This window comes from Aulonocara stuartgranti (genome assembly GCF_965226115.1).
Source record: "Aulonocara stuartgranti genome assembly, chromosome: 7".
NCBI classification, from domain to species: domain Eukaryota; kingdom Metazoa; phylum Chordata; class Actinopteri; order Cichliformes; family Cichlidae; genus Aulonocara; species Aulonocara stuartgranti.
Genome location: NC_138945.1, coordinates 27,646,130 through 27,658,212, shown reverse-complemented (window position 1 = coordinate 27,658,212; position 12,083 = coordinate 27,646,130). Strand labels below are relative to the sequence as shown.

The window sequence follows — 12,083 nt, the reverse complement described above, 5'->3', positions numbered from 1 at the left end:
ATTACCTTATTATTATGAGGTTACTACCACAAGTCAGCATATAAAATGAATAAAATTATATAAAGAGAGACCATTTTATTGCTAGCAGGCTGTTATATTGTTAGCAGAATATTACTATACTATTGTTACCACAGGTTTGTGGCCTATTATAACCCAATAACATAAAGTTCAATGTGATATTACTTAGCTACAGCACGCTTGATAAAAGATTATGACCTGGCTTTGTTAATTAAGTAGTAATAATTTGCTATTTGCTAAATGTTCGCTACAACCTTGATATGTAATATGTATTCTCATATTCTACAAAAATGAAATATTAAACTTAAGCATTAAAGCCACACCTGCAGTTAGGTAGATTTTGCATTAAAAGTAGTCAGTAGTAAAAAAATAGATGCAATTGTGCTGACTGCTCTTCACCAAAACATATCTAGGCTTGCTTTAATTTGCCTAAACTCATTTTAAATATCATTTTGAATCTCTAAACAGGGGCCTTTTGGAGGTTTTACAACTGGACTTTGTACCAAAAGCTGTTTCACAGCAGGTTGAAAGTCAGACCATCTCCTGGCGTCTGGAGTTGCCAGGGAATGTGAAGGATGTGGGCGTAACGCGGATCTACACCACCCAGAGAGATTACGTGGGGCTGGCACCGCTGGTGATGGTGAGAATTGTTTTAGCATAACGTATATTGGAGTATATTTATTTGAAATATCATACTATAGCATAAATCTATGTGTATAAGATTATGCATGTTTCATATATCTTACAGTTGTTTGCATTTATCTATGCCTTACTTAGTTTTTAATTCATGACTGTGATTTAAAGATGTTGCATAGCCTTCAGGCTTTGTATTGAATTATTTATTCAATCGGTTGTACTCTTATTAATACTGATAGCAAAGAAAGTGGAAGGCTTAAAGTCAGATACCTGATTAGGCAATCTGCCAGGGCATTTAACTTTAACACAGGGCAATATCAGAGCATGCAAGAGCCCCCAGCTACTTCACTCAGTCTCTATGAAATTGGCATTTACTGCCTTGGTTCAAAGAAAAAAAAACAGTTTATATTCTTGATGAATAAACAAGATGAGATGGGTATATGCATCATATAGCAAGGTAATGCCACAAGAAAGTGAACTCTTGGCTGCTGAGAAAAATGTCACATTTTCCGGACTTAACATGCACAAGTAGTCTTTTTTTCTGAAAGTGTTCACAGTCTGTCAGCATTTACGATGCACTCATTTGCAAGGTTCAATAAACCCGGCAATTAGCATTTTAATTAGTGTCGTCATATCACACTGCAAAGATATAAAGAGGACAAAAACCTTAAAATCTTTTGAAAGTCAGCTCAATCAAATAGTAGAAACTGTCATAAATTTTTTAATTTTGTTTTTGAATAGAATGAAATGAATGTCATGTTGTCAGCAAGTTGCTTTTGTGACCAGTCTTCCTTTATTTAGTTTTTCTTCCATGCCTACTCATTGTGGGTCTCCCCTTTGATCACAGTATTGTGCATAAATATTCAACATGCTTTCACTGATTCCCTGCTGCCACTTGCAATCTCAAAACATTTCCAAAGAAAACTCTCTAAAATGTCAAAGTAGCTCTACTCTACAGTTGTCCTTAAAAGATGATCCACACGTCTATTTTACGGTAACTGTAATTTCAAGTATCATTTGAAAGCCATCACTATATGTTTCATCAGTCACTTGCATAATTCACATGAGGAAAATACCCTTTTTCCAACAGTGGAGTGAACTGGCCTTTTTCATGAGGAGGTCGCAGCTCTCGTCATACAAAAACAACTATTACAAGACCATGAATCATCTCCAGCATATTCACAGCTTTGAAAAAAAATTGAACCAACGTAATATCATAAAAATGTAACATTCATTCAAGTGACTGTCGAACAAATGTGAATCACAAGGCAACCCCCCCCCACCAAAAAAACCCCCATCAAAATATGATTTATACTGTAGCGTTCATAATTTCCTTTACCACTTATACTCGAGAAGTGAATGAATAAACAAATAATGCTAGAGTTTGCAGCAGAGTGAAAACAAACACCTCTTTTCATAAATCACATGAAAAACAAAGCTGAACTACTTTCGCTGAACTTGATGAAACCAAGTTTCAGCTTATGGTAACATCGACCATCAAGACCTCTCAGTGTGGCACTGGCATCACCACAGAGCGAAGCTATTGCTTTCTGATTTTCTGCTATCCCTGATCCAGTGGCTTATGTTTGGGTCAGTGTTGGAGTCTGAACTAGAGCATGTCCTTTTGGAATTGCGGTCAGCAGCTGTCAAGCCAGCAGAGTTCAGAATGTGAAGCTGTCAGGGAACATCTGCCGAGCGACGCCTGGCACTTTATTTCGCAAGTATCAAGAGATAAAAACCCCCCACTACTGATCACCCAAAGCTTCTTACACACACGACGCCTCTGCCTTAAAAAAAAGACATATTCAGAGATCTTATAAACTGGGATGTATTTGTAAATCTGTGTAGAAGGAGGAGTTAAAGTGTAAAATTAAAGCTGCATCAGGCTAGATGACAAGTTGCGGGATGTGTGAGGGATAAGCTGCTGCTCTGCACTGACAACGATGTACAGTAAAAGGTGGGAAAATAGGTTAGAAGATTAGACATGTAATCAGGTTTAGGTGTTAGTCTGCGTTAGTGCTGATCTGTGGGCAATATAATGCACTACAGGAATTAGGGAATTTTCATCCAGGTGTGTGTTTGTGACACAGTCATACTGTCATCGTGGGGATGTATTTTTTAAGCTTTTAGGACATTTAACCAGTTTTAATGTGTGCTTTGATCATTAACTCATGGTAACACTTGGTCTTGCTTCACATTGCTGTTCCTACAGCTATAACAGTGATGACTGTAAAACATGTATGATATGATAGTCTAGCAGGGTCATGAAAGTTTCTCATGAATTGTGGATTTATTGCAAACAAGGTGTGGACCCAGATGCAGGACTCAGCAGACTGACATGCAACAGAGAACAGAGGGCGATGCAGACATTATATACACAAGAGGAGATTAGGCCAAAGTGGACACACCTGGGGATCACAGCTGAACAGAATCTGACTGACGAGACAAGAGAAGCAAAACGTAACATCACACACACACACGAGACTATCAAAATAGAACAGGAAGTAACACACACATACGCTGAGATCTAGACTGAGATGTGAACTTGACACTGGGACTGGAGATAAACACATATGGAAATATGACTGACTGGGGAGACCAAAGGCAGGGCTCTAGAGTGCGACCAATTTGGTCGCAAATGCGACCAAATTTTTCAGTGGTGCGACTAAAAAAAAAAAAATATTTGGTTGCACCTGTGCGACCAACTGTTCGGGTAGCAAAAAAAAAAAAAAAAAAAAAAAATCTGCAACCTTCCCTGTGCTCAACAACAGACACACATTATGCCCCTATCGTGGACTAAACCAATCAGAGATAGTAAGGGGCGGGACCTCTCTGATTCGCCGTGGTCCAGTTGAAAGTGCAGGTGGAAGTGGGAGGTGAGTAGCTCGAATAAAGCGATATCAATTCATTAAATCCTGAATCAACTTTTAAATATAACTGTGTTTTGCCAGAAACGCCAGATTCTCAGATTAAAGCCCACAAAACCATTTCAACAACAACCAAACAGCAGATGAGAGCAGGTACACGGGTTCCACACAAAGACGTAAACACAGAACGGACCCGACGCATCAGAGTCAGCTTTGTCTTTCTTGGCTTTCTCACCCGACGGCCCGTAGACGGACACGCTGTCGGAGCTTAGCGATTCTGATGCGTCGGGTCCGCTGTGTTTACGTCTTTTTGCGCTGATTCTGAGCTGCAGGTTTTGTCTCTCCAACCAAAATTCACCGAGCCAGCAGCAAAAGAAGCAGCAAACTGCGCTTCACATTTGATCAATGTCGTCATGAATTTTGCTGTTTTGCTTCCACGACTATTAAAATCACACTTCATGCACAGCTAGCTCTCTCTCTATCTCTCTCTGTACTTCAAGAACAGTTTCCCGTCTCCAATCTCTGTTTTCTGTATTATTCATTCGCTTATTGCCCACCAGTCTACTGTTGTTTACAGCGCTGTCGGCTGCTGTCTTTTTCTTTTCTTTTTTTCACTTAAATGACCTCGGACAAGAAAGCCTATTTTTTCTGTTGTTCAATACTGAAGAAATTTAAACTTTATATGCAGAACATTGTAGAATATTTTTAAGGTTATCTGCTATAAAAAGCCAGACCAGGAAAATCTCCTTCATGTTTTTCTGTGTTTTATTCTGTTACTTTCACACAAAGGCATCTGCTGTGATGTTCACAATTCTGATGAAGTCAGTACTGATAAATGATCAGAATTATAATATTTCCGACTGTCTGAGGCTAAATTGAATCGAATCGGGACTTTGAAAACCGGAATCGAATGGATTATAGAAATCAGTGATGATACCCAGCCCTAGTGAGCAGCCTAGGCATGACAGAAGTGGATGTAGCTGTAATAGGAAAAGAACCATTGCTCACTTTTCTGTTAAGTTAAGGCCTGATCCTTCTGAAATTCATAGCCAGTGCTCTGACACGGTGTCATCAATCTTTGAATGCTGAAAAAGCACAGTGTATCCAGAAAAACACATTATATTATATAAATTATTATAAAATTTGTGTGCGCCTAACTTTTGTGCCGGTACGCCCATGGCAAAAAGTTAGTCTAGAGCCCTGAAAGGATGAAACAGAAGAATATGGGAATAGGAATGGATAAACATAGGCACACGTATTAACTTAAGGCAGGAAAACTAGATAGAACAGAGAGACCAGATAAACATGGGAACATGACTGGGGATAACAAAAGGATAACAAAACATGGAGACTAGACAAGAACCAGAAACTAAAAATAACAAATTCTGTTTCTCTTCAGAATACAAAACTCTAACATTTCATAAATTCAAAAGAATGAGTAAGGAGTCCAGAACAAGCTCAGAAACAGCCTTGAAAATCCAGGACAATAAGTTCCTTATTATCATCCTTATTATTAAAAAAAAATTGAAAAAAGAAAAGAAAAAGGCAACAACATGGTGTTTGAATATAAGTGTAATTGTGCCCCATACCTTAACTTACATAATAATGAACTTAGAATTAAAAATATATGTGTGTATGGGTTTTAATGAGGCAGCACGGTGGCACGGTCGTTAGCACTGTTGTCGCACAGCAAGAAGGCCCTGAGTTCAATTCCACCATCAGGCCGGGGTCTTTCTGTGTGGAGTTTGCTTGTTCTCCCCGTGTTTGCGTGGGTTCTCCCTGGGTACTCCGGCTTCCTCCTACAGTCTAAAGACATGCAGTTATTGGGGATAAGTTAATTGATCAGTCTAAATTGCCCATAGGTGTGAATGTGAGTGCAACTGTTTTTTTTGTTTTTTTTTTTGTCTCTGTGTGTTAGCCCTGCGACAGACAGTGGTCACCTGTCCATGGGTGTACCCTGCCTCTCGCCCTATGACAGCTGGGATAGGCTCCAGCGCCCCCCGCGACCCTGAAAAGGATAAGCGGAAGCAATTTTAAAGCATGATAATTAAAATATGTACCTGTATGTTAGTGTAATTTACAGATCTGGTACATTGCTTCTGCTCTCCGACACTCCCTTGACAATCATGTTAAAGTAATAATATTAAAAAGTTCTATATACTATAAATACTATAGCTATAGTATATAACTATAATAACTATAATATTGTAAAGTTCAGTTCTCTCTTTTTTTCTTTGCACAGTCGAGGAGCGTATCAGGTCACATCTCACTGCATGTTATACCTGTATAACCGTGCACGTGACAAATAAAGAATCTTGAATCTAAAACAATACAAAATAATCTTAAAAAAAGATCCAGAGTCAAAAAGTGCATGTTCTTCTGCGGCCGATGTGTTGCAAGAGGGGCAGGATGTTTTGGGAATATAGTTAGAGCAAAGATTCATCCCTTTGGAAGCGCGTGACTCTTTTCACTCTTTCAGCTAATATCTAGGAATTAGGCTAAAAATGTTAACAAATGATCCCCAAACTACTAACTTTGTGGCTCTGTTTCTTTGTACACAACACCAAAAAAGCCATGATGTTGTGTTAGCCTAGACTGCTAGCATGTGCTTTATTTGCCCTTCTTTTTTGCCCAGAACACAGATATGTTGAATACTGCAGTACTGACAGGAAAAAGAGTTTCAGTCCCAGTGAAAACTCTCGCTGTTGAGGCCAGTGGTTCAGTCACTGACGTGACCGACTACACCAACTGTAGATCTACAGATGAGGATGTGCTCAAGGTAAGTCAAGAAAACTGTTAGCATGGTTTCTCATTTTTCTGGTTCGTGTGTTTGGCTTTTTATGAAATGAGTAACCTAAGCACCTATGCTAGAACACATAGTGTTAACTGTGTATATGAGTTCTGTATTATGCATGAATAATAAATAATTACATAAAAAAAAAATCTATATCAGCTAATGCAGTTATTACAGCAGATGTAATTGAAGAATTGATGTAATTGATGTAGATACTGTTTTGAATTGAATGAAAATCAGGACTCACTTGCACAAAAAGTGAAAGTGAATTTTAATACAAAAAAAGAAATTGTTCATGAGTCGTTCTGGTATATGCCTCTAAGACATCCACTGTCACTGTGGCATCACACACAACAACCTCAACTCTAGTGTGTCAGTGTGTGTTAAAGTATTACAGACAAAAGCAACCTCTTCCAATATAGCACAAGCTTATGCTCACACCACTCAGCTGTGATTTGACCTTTGTGCAATGGATTCATGTTACTAGGACAGAAAAAGAAGTGAGGGTGACGGAGAAGAACTGGAAAATTAGAAAGATATTTGTTATTTTCTACCAGACAGCTGACCTGCCTGAGTGTAAGGCAGTAAGTAAACAGTAAGAGAGTGGGAAAGAGCTGAAGAGAGTGAGACTGCGTTTGTAATGATTTTCTGTATCAACTTAATCCAGTTATTATGTGTCTCTGAATGAATACCTTATGCTTCCTGTAGTCACTGACTCTCTTAATGCAATACCACTAACTGGGTGAAGTTGAAGGCTAAAACCACAGACGTAACTCTTTATAGCATAAGCGGAACAGACTGAACCTTTATTGGGGAATTCAGTTGTATGCAGTATATGCAGATGGAGCTATATTACACATTTTCCAAAACAAACCTATGCACTATCCCGTACACAGAAAATATGGGATGCATTGGCACTGTATAAAGTACTGGAGGGAAAATCAAATGTAATCAATTTTGTAATCAAGCAAATCACTCGAGGTTATGTTATATCTTTCATATCCAAAACAACCGTTCATATCTAATTTTATTTTACTCTGAAACGCTTCCCTTCCTGTGTTGCCATGCTGGACACAAGGATAACAGTGAGATTTCAACCAGTTTTACAGACGGGGGAACATTTCTCCTGGGACAATGACGAGCAGTCACCAAAAATCAATGAATCTGGGATTTCTGATCCTGCAAGAACTGAGAGGGAATCCCATAGCATTCACCCCTTCTGCACCAGTTAGATCTTTAAACTTGCAGTGGTAATAGGCTGATGCAGCCTGTTTTTTAGTCCTGCATGTAAAATAGTTATTGTAGAGACACCATCAGTGGTTTGTTATGTGAAAATGAAGGCGCATTACTTCTTCTCTTTATGCTAATTGTGTGTTTACTCTGTTTTTGTTCTTGACCTTAAAGACTAACAATGACTGCGATTACTGTAATAATGCAGTATGACATTAGTGACCCTTTGAAATAATCAGCCATTATTTTTATTATTATTATTTTTAATGTATTTTATTTTTTTATTTTTCTTATTTTGAGAATGCATAATTGTGACCAGTGGGATAATTTCATGCAGCATATCTGAATTAACATATTTCTTCAATGCAGTCTTAAAAAAACACATTGGATATTTTTAGGCATCCCAACACATTAACACATTTAAAACTCTGGCTTGTTCCTAATCTTGCAGAGACCAATTGCTAGAGAAATGTCCCATTCTTGTCTGATATAGGATTATAGCTGCTCTGGTTTGGGGTCTTCTATGTTGTATTTTTTTATTCTAGATGGGCCAAATGTTTTGAATAGCTGAAAGGTCTGGACTGTGGACAGGCACGCTGACCACCTGGACTCTTCTACTTTGATATCATGCTGTTGGAATAGCTGCAGTATGTGGTTGTCTTTCTGAAATATGCAAGGTCTTCCCTGAACACATCATATGTTGCTCTAACACCTTTATCTATATTGATGGTGCCCTTCCAGATGTGCCATGTTTTCCAAAAAGAATTTCAAAATTCAATTGGTCTGACCACAGAACAGATTTCCACTTTCCTTCAGTCCACTTTAAATAAACTTTGGCCCAGTGAGGACATGAGTGTTTCTGGGTGTTGTTGTTATATATCTTAAAACAAATATTGCTGTATTTCCATATTTACTGCAGCTGATAGATTGTTGTTGTCCTTCAAGCAGGCCATCAACTTCTCTGTTTTTGGTCAAAACCTTAGAGGATTCCTGGAATTACCTCATAAAATCCTTTTGTTAGAGATTTTAAAAATACCATGTGTTCCTGTCTGTATAAACCGTGTTTGTATAAACTTAATATATATATCCAGCACCCAGGCTGAACACAGCTTTTGTGTTAAAATATTATACTGACCTTTTATCCTATAGTTCTAATGCATGCATTCTTGTCTCATGATGCGAAAAGGAAGAATTAACACTTTTCATGTAGTACTTTACTAATGCATTGATACATAGTTTTTTTTTTTTAAACCCCTCTAACCTGAAATAGTTTTATGGTGAATTTAGGAAGCATAATAATGTAACAGAAAGAAAGCAATTTACACAACGTGAAGTTCATGGACTGCCCATTCCAACACATTTCAGCAGTCTCCCAAACAGAGATCAACAGAAAACAACACAAGCTGGGAATGGTAGATAAAACATTCACTATTATTAAAATTCATTGCTCTGAAATATATCTGATAGGCTGAAATATGCAATAGGCTGAAGTACAGAAGAAAAGATGCACAGTTAAAAGAATAAAACTGCAGTATAAAGAATATCTAATTGTGCAATTTCAATTTCCTCTAGTTAACATCCTTCTTTTCCTACTTTCCAATTATCTTTTTATAACTGCATGTTAAAGTAATAAGTAAATACACAGTAAAAGTTTATGCAGTGGAATGAGTTTATTCAGGTAGCATTTTCTCATGTCTCTCACAATACACTGTAAGCAGGACCCACAAATCCCCGTAGTATTTTAAATTACGTGTCATGACTCAAGTTTTATGCATATTTAATTGTCTGGACACCAGTAAAATCCAAGGCAATATCCTCGTTTTGAAAATAAATGAGGGTCAAGTGGTCCTCCTGATGCCTTCCTTGCAACAAATTCACAAAGCTGGCAATGCCACTGTGTGCCTCTGATCTCTTCGAGTGCTCCTTATACCTCACACCTTCAGAAATCCCTGCTTCCCTTTCTAGTCATAGTAGGAGAGGGGGAGGCGGGGAGATGACTTGGTTAGGCCTTTGTTTGAATTGGCTTGAGAGGCATTTAATAAACACAGAAATAATGTATTAATTATAATTGATTTTACACATTACTCATTACTTTTCTTAAAAGTAATGCATTTTTTTACTTAGCTACTCCCCAGTGGAGGTAATTCAATGCACTCTGCAACATAGCCTAAAATAAATTGTCATTGTTTAGGTTTGTTAACAAGTTAAAAACATTCCCAAAGGGACTTTAAAACATGTACAGGGAGAAACGGCGTATACAAACCTGACTGCACATCACTCCTTTTGTTACCTGCTAAAACTCAGGCTGCTGGGCTGCAAGTCAGCATGCACTCAGCTTCATCAAACAGAGTTCTTTGCTAGCTTTGTGTTTGTATGCAGTGTGTGCAGATGGTTGCAAAGAACCAGTGTTGTGTTAGCAGTATAGCGCAGCTTTTTTCTGTCCTGGACATAGTTTGTGCTTTATTATTGTGCTCTTTTCTTATTGTGCAGTGTAGATACTATTAATGGTTATATCTCAAAAACTGTAGACCGGACCACCATTTTTCTCCTCCTTGGAAATGAATCGAATCCGGTCGTTAAGTGATGTTGTGACGAATCCTACTTCCGGGCCTAAAGTAGTCTGCGTTTAATATGGCTTTTGTGTTGTTAACATGTTTAATGTTATGTATTTTCTTCTATTTAATCTAGTTTTCTGTCTTCATTTATGCTGGAAGTGATAACAGAGCTGTACGTTTTAATTTGGTTCCAAAACCCCGCAGTCAGGACATGCTATATTGTATTTAGATAGAAGCTAGCGAGCTAACTCCCTGCTAACTTCTAACTCCGTTAAATATCATAAATTCCGTTTTCATGGATGCCTGGATGTTAAACTCAATTGTTACACCTGGTAGAGCAGAACGCTGATCATTCTATTAAAGATGAAAGACTTTAGACAGTTTTTCAACTCTCAGTAATGCCATAGTGATCGTTTGATATATGGACCTGCAGCGGAGTTTAGGCCCAGACACGGCTAGTGACGTCAGACTGAACAACCGGATTCAGCTGATTGAAGAGCAAGTGTGTAGGAGAAGAAAAGGCATATTGGACTGTATTTTTAGCTGTCTATCATGTAGATAACTGAAGCTTGACACATGTGATAACATAACTACAATTGTAATGTGGTTACTGGGTTTAGTAAAGCAATACAGTACATTTATATTACTATATTACTTAAAAATGTAATGTGATTGTATAATTGCTACTTGTTGGCTCTTTAAAATATCAAGCTTTAGTTTCTTGTTTATGGACAGCATACACCCAGTTTGGTTCTAAGGATCTTTTGCTACCACCTTTTAATTAGGTTTAGTTTATGTCTTTCCACATGCTTGGTAAGCTTTGATATCAGGGTGTGGGTAGTTGTTGCTGGTCTGTATTTTTTTTTTCTGTCACACTCTTGTCCCTTGCTGGAATAAATTTGAATTAATGTTTGTATCTTCACCCCTTAAAATTGTGGGCTGCTCTGCAACTTTTGACATGATAAATAGTAAATCTAGTAAATCGATAGTTTGAAGTCTGCACATTATACAGATAATTGAAAACATATGTAATAAGGTGACAACATAACTATCTGACTAGCAACATGTTGCAAAAAAATAAATAAATAAGAAAATCATGTTTATATACAACACTGTTCAGGCCCACGGACAGTCATTTATCTAAGTCGGATAAAGGATCAATGAGGTGGGTGAACATTTACAACTGGTGCATTCTTTCCTGTGCTATCACATGAATGAGGGGTGGTAAGTTAAAAAGAAATGCGTTTGATCTATTTGCTAGCAGTAGATATAGCATCCCTCATCTTCCACCGTCAAATCGTCTGCTGACTATAGAAGAGGAAGTTGAATTGGAGAGCTGCCCAAGAAATCTGAGTCATGAACAGTTAGCATGATGAACTGCCCTCTGTCATCATTTCCATGAGAGTTCAGCTCGACTTGCTTCAGAATTCATTCCTCTTGCTTTTTCCTCACTTTTTCCCTCCTTCTTTTTGCCTCCCTCTCTCCAGTGCTCCATTCTATTCTCCAGTCTAGTGCTCTCCAATTACCTCTGTGGAGCCACTGGTTTGTTAAGATAAGTACGGCGGCAGTGGAGATAGGCCTCCAATCTTAAATAAAACACACCAACTGCTGTGTCTCACCTCATTGCGCTCGCTGGTGGGGATTGTGGCACTCCAACCTACAGTAAGGCATTACAGGAACAGTCATAAAGGAGAGCTAATTTACATTCAGTAACAGTTTCATAGAGACCACAGATGTGAATTTACATGACATAAACACAAACACGCTGCAATTCCCAGGCCAGACTTTGAAAGTGGTGTGAAATTAATAAAATGTTGGTATGTGTGTGGTTTTGCCTTATTGGGTTTGGCGATTCTGTCCCCTCTACCCTCTCATCATATATATATTCAAACTTATTGAGTTTGCATAGGCTTTACATTAAAAGACCTTGACCAGGGTACATCCAGAGAATATTGATTTCACATCACTAGATGACAGTCCAGT

The 12,083-nt window shown here is 38.1% G+C and overlaps 1 protein-coding gene across 1 annotated transcript in view; it reads left to right on the top strand.

Moving 5' to 3' along the window:
* Nucleotides 1–12,083, top strand: part of LOC309711873 (transmembrane protein 132D) — a 37,734-nt gene that overhangs the window by 13,096 nt on the left and 12,555 nt on the right. Inside the window, exons 4-5 of the mRNA XM_082542405.1 lie at nt 487–658; nt 6,157–6,300. Of these exons, the coding sequence (XP_082398531.1) occupies nt 487–658; nt 6,157–6,300 (316 nt within the window). The remainder of the gene's footprint in view (nt 1–486; nt 659–6,156; nt 6,301–12,083) is intronic.